Source organism: Cynara cardunculus (assembly GCF_001531365.2).
Source record: "Cynara cardunculus var. scolymus isolate 2C chromosome LG 11, CcrdV1, whole genome shotgun sequence".
NCBI lineage: Eukaryota > Viridiplantae > Streptophyta > Magnoliopsida > Asterales > Asteraceae > Cynara > Cynara cardunculus.
The window spans coordinates 11,500,052-11,519,686 of record NC_037538.1 but is presented as its reverse complement, the minus strand read 5'-3'; the positions used below and the strand labels follow the sequence as shown (position 1 = coordinate 11,519,686).

The window sequence follows — 19,635 nt, the reverse complement described above, 5'->3', positions numbered from 1 at the left end:
CCGAAATACTTATCGGTAATTATTTTTACCTTATCATGTATGATTTTAGTTCATAAAAACGATATCGTATTTAACAATTTACACAGTAAAAACTAACAATGTAAGAATAGTCACTCTTACTTACTGGGTCAGACTCTCGATCTTACCATTGTTTTTACCGAATAAAGATTTCAATTATTTTTAAATTTATCCGATAAGATAATATGACTTGATAAACGTTAGTAAATGGCGAATAATTTAAGTTTTAAAATGTCAAATGATAAATTTACACCATAAAATATTTAACATTGCGATAATAATCCTGCAAAATTTACAAATCTGGATATAAAGTTATCATTGTTACAGATTCAGCCCTTATACTCTCTTAAAAATTTACGTCGCTCGTCACCACCAGACATCAGACAAACGGATAGACCCCCTCCCTTCTCTCTCTCAAACACACACAGAGAAACACGCACACAGTCATCTTGAAGGGCTTATCGACAACAGCTGATTCCGTTTTCTTGAAAAATGGAGAGTCTATCTCTCACCACAACCACCACTACCACCGATACTTCAAAGTTTAGATTCTCTATCCCTTGTTATAAAAATCCCAAACTATACAGAAATCTTCCTTTCTATCACAAACGTCATAGAAAATTCCTACTTTTTGCCGCTAAAGATGAAGATAAATTTGACAGTTGGGACCAAATGGAGCTTAAGTTTGGGAAATTAATCGGTGAAGACCCCAAACTTACCCATGCCAAGGTCCCTTTCTCTCCCCATTCCTCTCTATATTTACTCCTGTTTTCAAGTTGTCATTCGTCTAATCATGAAAACTCTAGAGGTTTATGGTTCTTGAAACGAAAGTACACTTGTATTGCTTGTTTGATTTTGGGAAACAATTGTATTTTCATGGGCGTTATTCAAAACATCAAACCGACCATGACTGATTCTGATTAAAAGAGCACATTGAATTCTAAATGATTAGTTTTCGACATTTTAGTTGAATTTTGAAAGTAGAAGTAGAATCCAAGGTCAATTTTGATATGGGTGTTGCTCCGAGTTTGAAAATGTTACGACTAATTTGATATGTTGTGATAAAATATATCATTCCATTCTAAGTGAACAGCTTTCTGATATTTTAGCTTAATCTTGAAAGTATAAGTGAACTTTTTAAGGTGAATTTGATTTGCGTGTTGTTCAAATTGTCAAATTGGTATATGACTGATTCTGATATGATGGGATAAAAAGATAAGATATTGGATTCTAAATGATGGGCATTTGACATTTTTTTGTTGAATTCTGAGAATAGAAGTAGACCTCTAAGGTCAATTTGATTTGGGTGGTGTTCAAATTGGTAGAGGAGTGACTATTATGATTGTGAACAGATAGTACCTATCATTTGATATGGGAATTGAACCATATTTTCACCCAACCGTTCGTATTTAGTGTTAATGGATCCATGTAATCTAAGAACTGAAGGAGGACTAAGGAGACAGCAAACTGATAATATTTTCTTGTTACAATATGACATGAAGAGGTGGTTTTTTATGTGTACACATGCTGGAGTTTTCGTTAGCTTGGCGAGTTCGATTCTAGATATGGGTGATTTTGGACAAAATCTGCTAAGCACGATGGTTTCTTTTTGCGTTAATTTTTGCAAACTATAGTTTTCTTATTACGTTTTTTGCAAGAATTATGGTCAGTTTGCAAAGAAAAACCAAGTACTGTGGTTCGAAAAGTCAAATAAACCATAAAGGAAGTGTATTTAACCTAAAAGGATACATTTGATGCTTTAAATTGGATCCTGTAATTATAAGTATTCCTTTCAGGGTTCATTTGATTTGGGTATCTAACCACATTTACACTGATTCTTCCTCATCTTAATTCCTGCCATTGGAAAAAGAGTCAGAACAAACAATTTTTTACCTCCAAATTTGGTATCGATAATTTCAGGCTTATGAAAAAGAATGTATATATGCATTGAACTATAAAAGTAAGTGCAAACAAGTTTAAAAGAAAGCATGGCTAAAAAAGTTATTCGTGTATAAACAATAAATTTAGAAACTACTATGTTTGACCTTCAAAAGTCAAAGTAATTTCTGGGATTAAAAGAAGTGACAAGAAGCAGACATATTCTAAAATAAAACGTAATCCATTCCATATAAATTTGGTAGTACCATTCATTTAGTTTTACAGAAAAGTTTGAAACACGAGTAGTTATTCATCAGTTGCAATGCTAAAGCTTTCTTGCAAATTTTAATCTTTCTCTATATTTCTCTGTTGTTGCTCAGATAATCGGCAGAAAAGCACACCCGGAATTATCTTACTTGGAAATCGAAAAATTATACAATAGGAAGGGTAATAAAACAGTCATCAGTGACATAGAGGAGGTTCCGTTTGATGTATCTGATGTTAGGAGGAAGCCGAATGATTCCCTTGATGGATTGAATTTAACTCGGCCAGTACCCAAAAAAGGAGTCAAATTTGAAACAAGTGAGAAGCCAGTAGTACCCAAATTAGAGAGGCCAAACCTACCGTTAGCAAAAGGTCTGAATAATCCTAGGCAAAGTGTCTCAAATGCTGAATTGCAGAAATTAGAGAGGCCAAACCAACCATTAGCAGAAGGTCTGAACAAACCTAGGCAAAGTGTCCCAAATGCTGAATTACGAAAACCAACTACTTTTAAAGACGATGATGGTTCAGGAGCAATGTTGCCGAGGCCAAAGTTGTCATTTAAAGTGAGTAATGAACAGGAGAAAGAACGGTTTACGGATATGACATTGGTGAGGAAGCCTGCACCTTTTTTGCAGAAGGAAGAAACAGAAGTTATGGATAACGATGAAGAAAATCCACATGAAATCCAAACAGATGTTTCACTCCTACAAAAGCCGGAGTCTTTTTTGCAGAAGGAAGAAATAGAAGTTACGGATGATGATAAAGAAAGTCCACGTGAAATCCAAACAGATGTTTCACTCCTACAAAAGCCTGAGATCACAGTGGATCAAACTTATAAAGATCAACACGAATCAAGCAGTTCACGAAATCTTGATTTAGCTTCTGAGATGGAAAATGTGGCAAAGTTTGATCCTGAACCATCACAGGAAACCGGGGATTCTTTGGACTTACAAGAGATTGGTCACGAGAATGATTCTTTAACAGGTAATGCAACCATTTCAAAGAAAGGCATTTTCTTGTAGGAGTTTATGAATTCATTCAGCTACTAATTATCCCTTCTTTGTTCTTTCTAAAGGATCACAACCTTCTGATTCTGATCCTAATCTAGCAGCCACTTCGACTACTGAAATGTCTCTGGATACTGCATTAAGAGGACCACCTAAAAGGTAAAACTATATTTTCAAACTAAAAGTTCGATGGTGTTCTTTGTAACATAATAAGGTCATAACTATCATAGCAAATCACAGTTCCTGTTCCCCTTTTGTTCTTCTTCCATATCTATCTTTTTCTTATCGTTGATGTGTTATAGATTAGATCAATCCACCAGAGATACGTCAAAGATTGAGAAAGGGGTTACGAGTCCTATGAATCCAATGCCCGATGTTAATCCTATTGAGAGTGAAAACTTGCCCACAACACCATTCTTGAAGGTAATATGAATGATCTTCTGCTATACTTGATTGACAATATATTTCATCTGTTATCTAATTCCAATAAATATATACATATTATAGGAGCGTGAAGATGCCGACTGGAAAAGAGCTGAATATTTAATCAAGACAGAGGGAAGAGAAGAAGTGGAACTCATAAACTCTAGCACTCGGGGATTTGTTGTAAGTACTAGTAAGACGGAATTATGCAAGCTTAGATAAGCTTGGATATGAAGTTTGTCTTTATTTTCAGGATTACCCTCTTGGTGTTTTTAACCGTTTTGTGCTTTTTTTCAGGCATCTTTTGGTTCTTTGATCGGGTTTTTGCCTTATCGAAATCTTGCCACCAAGTGGAAATATTTAGCTTTCGAGTCTTGGTTGAGGAAGAAAGGTTTAGATCCTGCTGTTTACAGGCAAAGTCTTGGGGTTATTGGAGGCTATAATGCTACAAGCAAGACAACTCCTAACCCAAGCGTAGATCCTAAAAAGATCGAGGGTGAAATATCAGCCGATATGAAACTTGAAGATCTTCTTGCTATTTATGATCACGAAAAACTCAAATACTTGTCATCGTTTGTCGGTCAGGTTTGAATTATTTATCTGGTTAATGAAGGTTGATCCTCTGTCCAAAATTAAATGCAACATAATAATAATCAGGGGCTGTTTACCACTCGCGCTTACTGCCTCTTACTGACCTGGTAAGCTAAGGGAGGGACTCTTACTCAGTCAGTGATTAGTGCTGACCCAGACCGTACTCTTACCCGCTTAGCGCTTACCCAATCTGTGTTGGTAAACAACCCCTAAATATTGTTTGTAATGATTGCCAATGGAGGAAAAGGCATTTTGGATTTAAACTTAGCCGAAAGTATAAATTTTGAGTTTATTTTGGGACAAGGGGAGTACTTATTTTTACAAGTTGAAGAGAAGGATAATAACAAAGATGTGATGATATTGTCGTTGCAGAAAATAAAAGTAAATGTCGTCTTGGCAGATAGAGAATTGAACAAGCTAATATTTTCGGCAAAGCCGAAAGAGAAGGAGGAATCAGTCGAGAGAAAGCGAAGTCTCATGGTGAGAATCTTATCGTGCCTGAGCTAATTATTCCGGTATTTTTTTTAGTTGGTCATTACGTCATTCAAACTCTTATTTCCTACACGTACAGGCTAAGCTTAGTGTTGGAGATGTCGTGAAGTGTTGCATCAAAAAGATTACTTACTATGGTATTTTCGTCGAGGTATTACTAGTTTGTCCCTAGAGCATCCACAATATATATATATATATATATATATATGACAATGATCGTTAATATTCATTTTCAAAAACAACCTTTCACGAGACAAAGGTCTGCGTATATCTTACCCATGATTGACAACCCTGCTTCCTGGTGGGATGTATTGGGTTGGATGGTTAATTACATGGAAAAAAGTGACCACAGATATAATGATTATGCACAAGTCTTGAGCTTTTTTGGACCTGGGCTTAGGCCTTCCAAGCCCTTTTATGATAAGCAAAAAAATCACGGGCTTTGTCGAGATTTTGATTTTTTTTTTTGGCTTGGGCGGGCTTTTAGGCTTGGCCTGGGCTTTTTGGGGCTGGGAGGGTTTCGGGCTTTTGTGGATCTCTGAAATAAACAATTAGTACAATGACCCGTAGATGTCCTATTAGACGGACATCAGCATAGCTGGTATTTTATTCGTGTATTTACGCATGGTTTCTATATGGTAATGATATAGGTCGAAGGAGTACCTGCGTTGATTCACCAGACTGAAGTATCGTGGGACGATACCTTGGATCCCATATTGAATTTCAAAATCGGGCAGGTACCTTGAGCGTGCTATTTTAAATAACATGTTCATATTGAATCTATTTTATGATTTTCTCTACTTGCTCGATGACGATCATCTCTTGTTTGTAGGTTGTTGAAGCAAAGGTTCATCAGTTAGATTTTTCACTCGAACGGATATTTTTGTCGTTGAAGGAAATTACGGTAATCTACATTCCAAGTTTCCCATGAATGCTTTTATCAAACATTGCAATTTACTCGGGACGAATATTGTTTGCTATTTGAATAAAATGCTCGTCTTGTGGCAGCCAGATCCGTTGACCGAAGCTTTGGAGGCTGTTATCGGTGATCAAGCTAACTTGGATGGAAGATTAAAAGCAGCCGAACCCGATGAGGAGGTTTTTAGCGTTTCATTTTTCCGTTCTTCCAGCCTTCACTTGCCAAAATCGCACACACCACAACAAAATCGGCTGTATAGGCTTTATTTCAAAAGTGTCCTAAAAAGCTTGTTTGGACGCCCAAAAACATTCTATTAACTTATGGTAACATCTTTACACTGGACACACAATTATTTTTATAAAACAGTCTATTAGGACATTTAATACATTTTTTTTATTAACCTGGATTTGACGTCTTATAAAGCGGATTTTGTTATAGTGTACTTAAAGCACGATGATATTACACGACAACCGTTTCTAATGAATTATTGATGCACAGTGGGCTGACGTTGATTCGCTTGTGAAAGAACTAGAACAATACGAAGGCGTTGAGCTAGTAAAGAAAGGGCGGTTTTTCTTGAGCCCCGGTTTGGCACCGACATTTCAGGTAGTTACATTTTCTTGCAAAATTACATTAAAACCTTGTTTCGTTAGCCAGAAGCTAGCTTTATTTGGCTAAGTTTCCTGGTTTTTTCCATTTGTTTCCAAGTATGCCCCATATATTTTTCCATTTAATTTTTTGAACACACGTCCTTTTATGTCATTTTACATTATTATCTACCTTTCAGCTAGTTTTTACTGCAGAGTACTAGTTTATCAGCTAGTTTTCCAAAATATGATTGTTCTTTGTATGTATCCTGCAATTGTTTTTGTCAGTGTGATTACCGATCCTAAATGATGTGTCGGGAATTTAAATGCTTCATAAATTGTGGGCAGGTTTATATGGCATCCGTGGTCGAGAAGGAGTACAAATTGCTTGCTCGAGCTGGAAACAAAGTACAAGAGGTATAAAGAAGTTGCTTTCTGATATTATAAACGAAACTTGTTAACGAATGTGATGAATATGGTTGTTTATGAGCAGGTGATCGTTGAGACGTCGATGGGGAAAGAAGAGATGAAATCAGCGATTCTAACATGCACCAACAGAGTCTGAATGATTATTTGTGTATAGTTTGTGTGAAGAAATTAAGAGTTAATTGTTGTTATTGATTTAGTGGTATATGCAAGTTTGTAGCTACATGCATATAACTTATTGAACTAGACCTGGCTTATTAGGTTATGCTTGTTGGTCCACTTCATATGGAAGTTACATCACATGTTGGCTTTTGGTTGTTATGTATGCATCATGTGATGTGTTCCTTTGTTTCTTTTCTTTTGGGTTTTACTTTTAACTACAGGTATTATGTGCATATCTCAATTAATCTCATGGACCCGGAGAACAATTAGAAAAATGAGTAATCCTGTTTTAAAGAAGGAATAAGGGTATATCAAGTAAAGGTGTACCGGGTAAAACTCTCAATTCTTGTCATCGCTCTTACCGGGTAAGTATCTACCATGTACATCTAATAAGATAATTGACCCATGTACATCTAATAAGATAATTGACCCGATAAGTCTTTGATAAACGAGCCCAATAGTATAACTAAATATGAGTTTTACCATCCACTTCAGGAATTTCTATTGGATACTTAATGGATTTCTAATTACCATCTAGAATTTCTAATTAAGAAAGTGTGTTCGTTGTAAGATGATTTCTTAATAGGAAATTGGTTTTTGATATAAGCATTTATTTATCGAATAAACATATTTTATAAATTAAATTATGTATTTTATTTAATTAATTTATTTTACTTCATTATAATTTTTTAATTAATAAATTATTTGATATTAAGTTATAGTATTTAATTGTAGTTCTGTTGTCATTTGATTAAAATATTTTTTTATGATGATGTGTCATTTCCAAATGATAAGAAATTGTTGTAGGGGAATGTAATTTTCTAAATAATTTTTAAAGCTGACCTGGCACTTTAGAAATCGTGCTAAGAATATATCGTAATGGATGATTGCAAATTCGTCACATTAATTGACGATGTTTAAAAACCATTACACATAATATATATAGAAGTAAAATTTGTTAATTTAAAAAATTATTAATACTTATACTCTTAAGTCTTGAATACTTGTACGGTTGTACCCATAAATTATAGAGGTTTAGTCATTTAAAAACTCTAAAAATATAAGATTCATAAGAACTTTCTACTTTAACGTTTTGTTGACCACTTCACATGGTATATTTCTATCTAAATATAGTATTTAATGTATTGATTAACATATATTTATTTCATAATATGCTAATTTCATATATATTCGATTCATAATGTAAAACTCTTTTATGTGTGTTTTTTGTTTCCCAAACACATAAAAAATATTCACATTATGAACCAAATACATGTCAAATAAATATATATTAATCAATATTCTAACTTAAATGAAAAAAATCATATAAAATAACATATAAAGCATAAATTCTATCATAATTTTAGAATTTCTCAAACAAATACATATAAAGAAAACGAAAACGGGACACGTGTCACGTGATGCCATTTCCAACAGCCATTTATGGTTAGGGATGATTTCCATAATTAAATAAATAAACCATAAGGTTATATGTTAGTGTATTTATTAAAGTTTGAGGGGTAAAAACCGAAGTTTTAATAAAATTACAAGGACGATTTTTGTAATTTAGTATAGATAATATTAACTTATTTAAATATTAAAAGTCGTGAAAAATATAAATCATGGCATAGAAAGACGAAAAATATAAGCAAGAGATGGTTTATTTATGAATATGAACGATACATAATTGTGATTTGGAGTTCTCTTGAGAAACATGAAATCATGAATGACATCCACCTCAAAAGAACCCTAATGCATGCTTATGATATCATCCAAATTGCCCCATAAAATATTGGAATTTTTTTTAAATTAAAAAAAATTACAATGCTCTTGATTTAATGACGTCAAGAGTCATCTCACTGGCGTCTGTTGCTTGGACTTCGACTTGGATCCCGTCTAGTTCTCTCTTGAACCTGTCCTTAGAGCTGGCATATATCATCTTACTTCTCACCTTTGATGAATCTGGAGACCTGCACTCATAAATACTTTCTTATAAGGACATTTTGGTCATTTAACATTTTGATGATATATGTGGATCAGTGTTAGAAGTGAAATTGGGATATGAAAAATGTAAATTTGAAAATGAATGATGATAGTATAGACGAATAAGACCTTAAAATACGAAGATAAGAAACAACGTAATTAAATGCCATGGCATATGTCAACAAAAGGTTGTATTTTGGTTGCACAAGTTGTAATCTACATGTACAATCAAAAGTACAACCATTGGACCGGTTTACAAACCGTTTGAATATGCTAACAGAAATGTGTAATGTTAGCGTATTCTCATGGTGGTCTAAACGAGATTTGGGTACTTGCCATGCAACAAAGAAAATTTTGCTTTTTTGGCAGTTCTCGTTGGTGGTGAAATCGAAGTCATAGACGGCATAACGGCATTCATTGGCTGGAAAGCTTTTTTGAAAATCTTCATAGGTGTCGTCTGGTTGGCCTAGCTTCTCCACGACAACTTGATGCGTACGGTTTTCAATCTTGAACACTATGAATCGGTAGTTTCTCTTAGCTTTCAACTCCAAGAACTTCAACTTGCATGCGTCATGCACAGCCATTCCAGATGCCGCGTTAGCCTTCACATTTTCAATAAACATTATTAACATACATGTTGCTTCTTATGGACTCATAGGTAATCAAGATTGTTGTAACAATTTGATGACTCATTTAAAATTGTTATAATTTTAGTTAAACCTATAAAGTGGTTCATGATTTTGTTTCTATTTATATAGATCGTTTATTGAAATCCATGTTTTACATATGAAAAGACATACTTTCAAATCATCATATATGCTTACACACACACACATACATATGTATATACATATGAGACAGAGAGAGGGGAAAATTTACCATGTCGCCCACCGTCGAGAACTGGGGAGGATATTGATCTTTATGAATAAAAGGTTAAAAGAAGATGGAATGGTGGGGGCACGAAAGAATAAGTGAAGGGGCAAGGTATTTAAATACGCAAATTGGTTTTTTAGATCATTATTTTGAGGATCTAATGAGAGGTTTGTGGTTGATTTGAGGAAAAAATACCGATTAATGCTAACAACCAATGAATATTCGTCGATGGTTTTTTGTTTTTAAATAATCTTAAAAATATGTAAGGGGGTTCAAATGTGTTATAACCGGGTTTTATTTTTGGAAAGTTTGATAGTTGCTTTTGTTAAGTGACGAAAGTTGAGGGGCGTCTTTTTTAAATTTTTTTTAAAAATATTATATGCCTTCCACCGCCTCATATCAAAAAGTATATATATGTTTTCTTTTTGTTTTCCTTTTTGGATAAGAAAATTTTGGTGAAAACAAATTATGGTTTCTTGGGTTTGAAGAAAAAGAAGAAAGAAAGAAAGAAGAAGCTTAGGTGAATTTATCTGATTAATTGTTGCTTTAAAGTTATCATCTTCTTGTGATTATAATGTACGTTTTTATTTCAAAGCTTTATTTAAAATGCTTTTATATGGAACCGTATGAGTTCGTATTTGAGTGTTCTTGAAAACGATTGTATGCTATTAATTATCATAATTTGAGTTTTGTTACATTATTATCAACTGATTGGAATAAGACTGACATAATCAGGAGATGTGTATATTGGGATAAGGGTGTCATAATAAGGAGAGGTGTATATTTTGAAATAAAGGTGACATAATCAGGAGAGGTGTACATTTTGAAATAAGGATGACATAATCAAGAGAGACGTATATTGGGATAAGAGTGACATACTCAACAGTTTGTTAAATGAAATTTTGATCATATGTGTACTGCTATCGCACCTGTAGGATGCGATGAGTTTGCGTTTATCGCATCCTTATGATGCGATAAGATAATGTTATCGCACCTGCTTGATGCAATGAGTTAGGTGATCGCACCAGTGTGTGCAAGGAAAATGTTTATCGCATCCTTATGGTGCGACATTTGGGGTTTATTGCATGTATAAGATGCGACAAGTTGGATTATCGCATCTGTTGGATGGAACAAAGTGTGTACTTGTATATATTTGATGCGATAAACAGGGGTTATCATATCCTTGGGATGCGACGAGGTGGGGCTACAACATTCTTATGATATGGGGAATTGTTTGTCTCATCTATATGAAGCAACAAAATGAGGTTTGTTATGATGATTGTTTTATAAATATTGTTTTTTCAAATATTGGTTTTCCAAAAGTGTTTTGATGATTTTCACTCTGTAATAGCAATCAAGGGGATTACTCACTAGACCTTATGGACTAACCCTCGTTTTGTTTTAAAAAATATGCATTACAGGTCGGGCACATGTAGAAGGTAAGAGGAAGGGAAAGATATGAAGAAAATTATTATTGTTTTACATTTGTGGATTTTGGGAAGCTGAGTTTATACATGTACTTGAGAATTTGTTATGTTCAAGTCCTGTACTTTGTATAAGCAAAAAGTTTGTAGCTATTATTGTATGTAGCAATATGTGTACAATTGAGACCAGTCTGTAATATTGTATTTCATGTTATATGGAACATGTGAATTTTATGCAAAATGGGTGATGCGGTGTTCCAAAATGAGAAGGATACATAGGTGAAAATATTCGAAGAAATGATTCATATGTAAATATTGAAATAATCAATCTGAATATGCATACATGAACTCATATGACTTATAATGTGAGTTCGCATATGCATTTTCAAATGGATTTTTGCAATGATTTAATTACGAACCTTCCATTTGCACGTTCTTATCATATTTAGCATTTCAATTTGAATGTTCCCATATAGATACACACACAAAGAGGTACAGATAAAAAAGACAAAAATAAAATGATTTTTATGTGAATAACTGGTAAAAGAAAATGTGGGTTTACATATGCATCTTCATATGTGAATAATTGATAAAAAAAAGTAATTAAGCGAACGTGGGTTTACATATGTATCTTCAGAAAAGTCCATTAAATAAAAGACTTTCCCGGGCAATAAAAATTCTATCTCACCGACTCTCGATAATTCTTTCAACAAGAAGAATATAAAACATTGATCTATTAACAATATCATCACATGTGATTATATACAAACATTGATCTATTAACAATAAAACCAGGTATAATATACATATGTGACTTTATTATCACATATGATAATAAATATATAATCACATATCTTGGCAATCAAAACAAAAAACATAGATAATCTTCTTGAATCAAGTTATTGGATACATACCAGAAACATAGATATCTATTGAATATAAATTTGTATGAAATAAAACCCTAACATATCAACTATTTCAACCAGGCCTTAAAAAATCAGTTTATTCGAGCCATCCTTTAATCAAACTAGAAACCTAGATCTTTGTTGAAATTCATATTAAAAATCTACCTTACTTCGTATGTAATAATGTTAACAACACCGTACACCGAATCATTGTAAGCGAAACCAGAAGAGAAAAGCAAAAACGAACGTGGATACAAATGTTATGACGACAGGAAGGACGATGGTGGTTGCATCTGACATAAGAGGAGAACAATCGGCAGCGAAGACGGTTGAAACCACTATCATCATGACAACCATTAAGACAAACTGCTTCATCACCTCAACTTTGCAATTCCTTCAAGTGTCTCCTTATTTCCATGGGTTTCCAAAATCCTTGTTTAATATTTGAATTAAATGGATATGCAGAGAGCACAAGTCTTCTACTACAATTCTACTCAAGGCCGGATCTAGCACTTAAGGACTGGGGGAAATGCCTCCAGTGAAAGACCAAAAACGTTCGTTGACTAGCTTAAATTTTCTATTTTTACCTTCGTCTTACATGGTTTCCCTCTAGTCCTATATGGCCACATGCTTGCTTCTCCCAAGTATCATCCAACGTACCCCCACCCCATCAATTTCCTGGATCCACCATTGATTCTACTTGTTGGCTGTATAAGATTTTCCACAAACTTAAGGGTAAGGTAGCTCTACCACTATTTCCTTCATCTAAAAAGGATTTCCTAGTTTATGTTCACCAAACAATGCGTAAATATGGTAATAATATGATAATGAAATGTTCATATATGAATCATTGAAAAAAAATCAAACCGGAGATGCATGTGTGAGAATTCACATAAGAGATTATTCACATGAGTTCATATATGCATCTTCAAATTGATTTTTTCAATCGTTCACATGTAAACTTTTTTTTCCCACAATTCTCACCTTGTTAATTAGCTTTCACATTTGAACCCCCTTACTTATTTTTAAGATTATTTAAAAACAATAAAAACACCGAACAATATTCATCGGTTGCAAGCATTAATCGGTATTCTTTTCACAAATCAACCACAAACCTTTGATTAGATCCTTTAAATAAGGATCTAGAAAACCAATTTGTGTATTTAAATACCTTGCCCCTCCACTCATTCTTTCGTGCCCCCACCATTCCATCTTCTTCTAGCTTTTTACTCATAAAGATCAATATTCTCTTCGGTTCTCGACGGTGGGGTGACATGGTAATATTTTATGTCTCTCTTTCTCATATACGTGTATATATATATATATATATATATATGTGTGTGTGTGTGTGTGTGTGTGTACATGTAATCATATATAATGATGTTTGAGAAAAATGTCTTTTCAAAAATAAATATGGATATCAATAATGATCTAATTGAAGTAGAAACCTGAAATTCTTCATTTGTTTTAATAAAGTATAACGATTTTATTTGAGTCATCAATTTATTTAGAACGATCTTGATTGCCTATGAGTCCATAAGAAGCAACATGTATGTTAATAATGTTTATTGAAAATGTGAAGGCTAACGCTGCATCTGGAATGGCTGTGCATGATGCATGCAAGCTGAAGTTCTTGGAATTGAAGGCTAAGAGAAACTACCGATTCATAGTGTTCAAGATTGAAAACCGTACACATCAAGTTGTCGTGGAGAAGCTAGGCCAACCAGACGACACCTATGAAGATTTTCAAAAAAGCTTTCCAGCCAATGAATGTCGTTATGCCGTCTATGACTTCGATTTCACCACCAACGAGAACTGTCAAAAAAGCAAAATTTTCTTTGTTGCATGGCAAGTACACAAATCTCGTTTAGACCACCATAAGAATACGCTAACATTACATATTCATGTTAGCGTATTCAAATGGTTTGTAAATCGGTCCGATGGTTGTGCTTTTGATTGTACTTGTGGATTACAACTTGTACAACCAAAATACAACATTTTGTCGACATATGCCATGGCATTTAATTATGTTGTTCCTTATCTTCGTATTTTAAGGTCCTATTCGTTTTCAAAATTACATTTTATGGATCCCAATTTCACTTCTAACACCAATCCACATATATAATCAAACTGTTAAATGATCAAAACGTCCTTATAAGAAAGTATTCATGAGTGCAGGTCTCCAGATTCATCAAAAGTGAGAAGTAAGATGATATATGCCAGCTCTAAGGACAGGTTCAAGAGAGAACTAGACGGGATCCAAGTCGAAGTCCAAGCAACAGACGCCAGTGAGATGAGTCTGGACGTCATCAAATCAAGAGCATTGTAATTTTTTTAATTTAAAAAAATTCCAATATTTTATGGGGCAATTTATCCATTTGGATGATACCATAAATATGCATTAGGGTTCTCTTGAGGTGGATTTCATGTTTCTCAAGAGAACTCCAAATCACAATTATGTATCGTTCATATTCATAAATAAACTATCTCTTGCTTATATTTTTCGTGTTTCTCTGCTATGTTTTTTTATTGTTCATGGATTTTAATATTTAAATAAGTTCATATTATCTAGAATAAATTATAAAAAAACGGTCATTTTCAGTCGTCTTTACATAATATAGTGGTACATATATTATGTGAATGTAACATTATACTATGTGGATGTCGCATTATATAGTTGGGCTCCGGACAAGTGGTAACGAGCGAGAAAAAAAATGCACCAACGCTCAACGGCTTTCTAGTTTTTAAAGCTCAATCCATTGCTTATTGCTTTTGAGGTAGAGTTTGTTGTAGCGAGTCCGTGAAGGTTAAATAATACTTATGTTAAGCAAGTAGAGTGGTCAAGTCAAAGAGGAAAAAACAAGAAGTTGTTTTACTCCAAAATCCGTAGGAACCGTAGGACCATCCTGTGATCGTCAATCTTGATATGTGTGACAACGTGCACACCATTGAAAATGAAGGAGGAGCAATTTAGTCATTCAACACTGCATCAATGTTACTCGTTAACATGTGTTAAAAGTGTGTTAAGTTGTGTTACTATGTGATAAAGAATATATGATTAAGCTTTTCATGTTTAATTGTGTGCTAATAAGAGTTAAAGGTGTTTTAAAATTGCATTAATGTATTAAGATTGCAACTTTGCAAGTTAAGATATGTTAAAGGTTTTCATGGTAATACATGTTAAATTGTAGGATATGCTAACTTATATTCATGAATCTTGAGGGTTATTATGGTTTGTTATATATATATATATAGGGTTAGGTTCACGTGAGACCAAGGGTTTTTCGTGAGACTCATAAGACCAATTTATTGTTCATTGATCAACTTTATAAGCTAATGATCTAATGGTCTAAAGTTGCACGGTGGCAATTTTGTGATTATTGAGAAGTCTCGTAGCAATTTTGTGATTATGAATGTTCAGATTGTAGATCTAATCCAAGGATTGAGAATTGGTCTTACGGGTCTCACAAAAAACCCTTGGTCTCACATGATCTCAAGTATATATATATATATATATATATATATATATAGATAGAGAGAGAGAGAGAGAGAAAAACCACCCATATTTGTACAAACAGTGTAAACCACCCTCATATGCCGATTTCATTTTTTAATCTTATGAAATTTTTTCATCAAATTGTTTCATATAATATTTTTTTTTTATGAAGTTGTTTCATATATGGTTATTAAATTGTTTCATATAATACTTATGGAATTTTAATGAATCTGTTTCATGTATTTCTCTAAAACTAATATAATTAAGATGATAATATCCATGATTAACACTCTTCGGAATAAAAATGATTAATTGACCTCTAACAATTACAAAAAAATGAACAAAATGAAAAATTATGATTGGTTGAATGAGGTTTGTACGGTTTGTACAAATTACGTGGTTTGCAAAGTAAACCTCTTCTATATACATTCGTGTGTGTGTGTGTGTGTGTATATATATATATATATATATAGAGAGAGAGAGAGAGAGAGAGAGAGAGGGTTGGGTTCACATGAGACTAACATGTTTTCGTGAGACCTGTAAGACTACTTGTTTACATTTGAAACTTTACAGCAAAACTCTATGAAGATAAAAAAAAAGGTTGAATCTTCACAGCACAACACTATGAATGTTAGTGTAAAAAAGTGATGTCATGGGTCTCACAAAAACATGTTGGTCTCACATGATCCCAAATATATATATATATATATATATAATTAAGGTTAATATTTCATGTATGTTAAGAAAGATTCTAAGTATGTTAATGTATTTCATGGGGGTAACATATGTTAAACTTTGTGTCCAACCCTAATCGTTGTCATCGAAGTTCATCTTTAATTCTTTATTACAAAAATGTCATCGCGTCTATTGAAACCGTAAATCCAACACATGATCTCATTCCTGGACAATCAAGACAGTCCTACAATTCTGTAAAAAAAACAAAAGTTTCTACCTGATATTATATATATATATATATATATATATATATATGCTTTTTGTATCTTTATTAGTTTCTTTTTAATTAATATACATAGTTGTAGATGAGATCGTGAGGAGTGTTCCTTAGAGATGAAGGGTGCTGGTTTTATGAATAAGGCTTTTTTTTTTTGTGGGTGCATACTCACCGCCTTACTTGCCTTTACAATAACCTTCAAATCATATTATCCACTATTATCACAACATGAGATAAATAAAATAACATGCTTTTTATTTATAATATCCCATTTACATTTTTATACAATTTTAAATATCAGGTAGAAGTAATATAAACCGATTATATCTGTTATAGAAAAAGGTTGATACCCATAAGACGTTGTGGTTGCAGAAAACGCACGAGGCATTGGAGATTCACATCTTGATCTATTTCATTGGCTTTTCAAAATCATTTTTTTATCGAACGTCTTAATTTAATAACTTGTTACTTAAGTAATTTATAACTAAATGTATCTAAAATTATATTTATTTTCTTAAATCCATTAAATTTTCTATTCACATGTGAATCAAACACTTTTACAATGGTCTTCTGTAAACAAGTTATAGGAGATATGTTATAAATATATACCATGTGTGTAGTTGCAGTCACATAGAAGTTCACTTGTCTCGTACTCCAACCCCTTAGCTTAACCATTACAAAAAAAGTGTGTGCAGCCTTAACACGAGTAATGAGCTATACCTCCATCACATCCACTTTCCCCCACACCCCCTTATCTTCCTTTTTCTATTTCCCAATCCATATATACATACATACAGGCGCTATATATATATATATATATATATATATATGTGTGTGAAAAACTAAATATGATTATAGATGTTAATTAAATTAATGAAAAACTAAATTCAAACTTAAGAGGAAGACGCTATATAAATAAAAAAACTAAAAACCAAGAAAAAAAATGGATGAAAAAGTATATGGATATAGATGTCAAATTAGCGAGAAAAATATAATTGTGTAGTGTAATTTGTTTTGTTCGAATTTTAATAATATTTCGTATTTTTTCGAATTAAAAAATCGGGGGTGGGAACATTTTTTAATTTAAAATTAAAATTGTAACCGTCTCTTTTGCATTCATTAGATCAATTAATCTAACGATTAAAGGAGTGTTTTTGATTGTTCATTTTTTTTGAGGTTTCTCATAAACCTCTCTCTCTCTCTCTCTCTCTCTCTCTATATATATATATATATATATATATATATATATATATATACACCAATTCAAAGTTGAACTCAGTTGTTTGTGATAACCGTACGTGAGATATAATTTTAACCACATGTTATTAATAATCAATGGTTATTATTAAAAATATTAATTTTAGTAACTATTCATTCATTTAAAAAAAAATTAAGTTTATAGATAATATTTAGGGATAAATCAGTTTTTCTTATGAATCTTTCTCTCCTCTTTCTGTCAAACCTTACTCTGGGCAAACTTATTACGGCGTATACCGCTATGATACCCAAAAACTTATAAACGAAAAGACAAACTGATTGTATTACACAATATGATACCATTCTGATACCCAAAATGATACCAATGGGATACCCAGGAACTTCTAAACACCAAGACACAAACTTACGATGGTACACTTTTGAGCTCCATGGTTTTCCATCTTTGAAGGCAGCTCTCACCTTCACTGTAAATGAGGAGTTTCTTCAAAGCAGGTGGAAAACCCAAAAACCAAAACTCGCGAAGGTTGGGAGACGTTTATAAAATTTAAGAATGTGAATGTTTTGAGGTGAAGGGAGAGAAGATGGGGAATCGAAATCAATACAAATCAATTTGGTTGAGACATTTAATGAAACTATTTAATAAAAAATAACTGTTAAAATAAATAAATAAAATTGAATTTGAAATAAAGTTACTAAAATTACTAATACACCTCTTATTAGTTAAACAAATAAAAGAATGAATATCAATAATAGATTGTCTTAGGTTAGATTTCATAATTATCATAAACTACTCAGTTCTCATTTGATTAGATTCATATATATATATATATATATATATATATATGTGTGTGTGTGTGTGTGTGTATTATGTGGGGGGTTAACTATTTGAGAACCCAATAAATTTTTGTTAACCTTGAAAATTGGTGCATCATGTACAATTTCACATGATCTTTTTTCATCCATGGCTTGGATTTAATATATTGATTGACATATATTTGTTTCATATGTATTCAGTTCATAATGTGAAAATTTTTAGTTGTATTTTTTGTTTTACAAACACATAAAAAGTGTTCAGGTTGTGAAACGAATATGTGTGAAACAAATATATGTTAGTCAATACACTAAATCTAAGTCATAGATGAAAAAAAAGTACATGAAATAGTACACGATGCATCAGTTCTCAAAGTTATCTCAATTCATGGGTTCTCAAAAGAAGGTCCCTTATGTTTGTGTATGTATGCTCTAAAATGAATGTTCATAATAAAAATGACATGGTTTCAAGATATGTAATTACGATCTTTTTTAATTATCTAAATAACACTTTTACCTTTGATAAGATATATATATATATATATAATATATATATATATATATATATGTGTGTGTGTGTGTGTGTACAAAACTGATCAGCTGAGAGTTGTCATGTCACTTGCTTTGTGCTCCATATGTATAAGAGCGATCAACTGAGAGTTGCATGTCACTTGCTTTAGGTCCAACGAAGAGCATTGAAGATATTTATGACATTGATTTCTCAAACGGTTAAAGTCATAATTAAGCAATCCGAGAACCTATCAATAAGTAAAGTTTACATCGGTAGATATAAAGATGGCAGTATTATTTTAGATGAATCAAATTTTTATATACATATAATTGGGAATTGTTCAAACGAGAACACTTGTGATTTATGCGAATGCAAGAACAGTCGTAAGTATATCATTATGTTTTAAGCCACATTTTTAGAAAGACTGAAGGAGCTATAAAATATTAGATAAATATTTACATTTTCTAGGAAGACCAAAGGCATGGAGGAGTAAAATGGGGAAAAACTACAAGTCGAATAATGAACAGACAAAGCCAATGACTATGGACTTGATCATCAATGATTCAATTTATCACAAGTTATCACATCACTATCACAACAAAATCATATCAAAAAAAATATTCGATTTATCAAAGCATTATCACATCAGCATTAACAATGCAGACATTGGCATAAAAAGTCTTCAATGATACTAAC

At 32.6% G+C, this 19,635-nt stretch overlaps 3 protein-coding genes across 3 annotated transcripts; 2 read left to right on the top strand and 1 right to left on the bottom strand.

Moving 5' to 3' along the window:
- Positions 1–383: 383 nt before the first annotated feature.
- On the top strand, positions 384–6,959 carry LOC112521841. Its single transcript, XM_025130831.1, has 14 exons — positions 384–747; positions 2,277–3,144; positions 3,236–3,326; positions 3,470–3,590; positions 3,675–3,773; positions 3,888–4,175; positions 4,554–4,661; positions 4,753–4,824; positions 5,324–5,410; positions 5,506–5,577; positions 5,682–5,771; positions 6,091–6,198; positions 6,528–6,596; positions 6,673–6,959. Exons 1-14 carry the CDS (start codon positions 511–513, stop codon positions 6,742–6,744), a joined length of 2,382 nt encoding a protein of 793 aa, XP_024986599.1. The 5' UTR covers positions 384–510; the 3' UTR covers positions 6,745–6,959.
- LOC112521843 (actin-depolymerizing factor 7-like) lies at positions 3,623–14,281 on the top strand. The gene is made up of 3 exons (XM_025130833.1): positions 3,623–3,651; positions 13,534–13,800; positions 14,131–14,281. The coding sequence occupies exons 2-3, from the start codon at positions 13,553–13,555 to the stop codon at positions 14,279–14,281; spliced, it is 399 nt and encodes a 132-aa protein (XP_024986601.1). The 5' UTR covers positions 3,623–3,651; positions 13,534–13,552.
- LOC112521842 (actin-depolymerizing factor 7-like) lies at positions 8,587–13,961 on the bottom strand. The gene is made up of 3 exons (XM_025130832.1): positions 13,929–13,961; positions 9,087–9,352; positions 8,587–8,737 (listed from the first exon to the last, which is right to left on the bottom strand). Exons 1-3 carry the CDS (start codon positions 13,959–13,961, stop codon positions 8,587–8,589), a joined length of 450 nt encoding a protein of 149 aa, XP_024986600.1.
- Positions 14,282–19,635: the final 5,354 nt, after the last annotated feature.

Coding starts and splice junctions, on each gene's coding strand:
- LOC112521841 (XM_025130831.1), top strand. CDS start 511: ATGGAGAGTCTATCTCTCACCACAACCACCACTACCACCGATACTTCA. Junction 4,662..4,752: donor AGAGAAAGCGAAGTCTCATG/GTGAGAATCTTA, acceptor CTACACGTACAG/GCTAAGCTTAGTGTTGGAGA. Junction 6,597..6,672: donor CTGGAAACAAAGTACAAGAG/GTATAAAGAAGT, acceptor GTTTATGAGCAG/GTGATCGTTGAGACGTCGAT.
- LOC112521843 (XM_025130833.1), top strand. CDS start 13,553: ATGGCTGTGCATGATGCATGCAAGCTGAAGTTCTTGGAATTGAAGGCT. Junction 13,801..14,130: donor AAAATTTTCTTTGTTGCATG/GCAAGTACACAA, acceptor TCATGAGTGCAG/GTCTCCAGATTCATCAAAAG.
- LOC112521842 (XM_025130832.1), bottom strand. CDS start 13,961: ATGTCGACAAAATGTTGTATTTTGGTTGTACAA. Junction 9,353..13,928: donor GTTGTATTTTGGTTGTACAA/GTTGTAATCCAC, acceptor GAAAATGTGAAG/GCTAACGCGGCATCTGGAAT. Junction 8,738..9,086: donor AAAATTTTCTTTGTTGCATG/GCAAGTACCCAA, acceptor TTATGAGTGCAG/GTCTCCAGATTCATCAAAGG.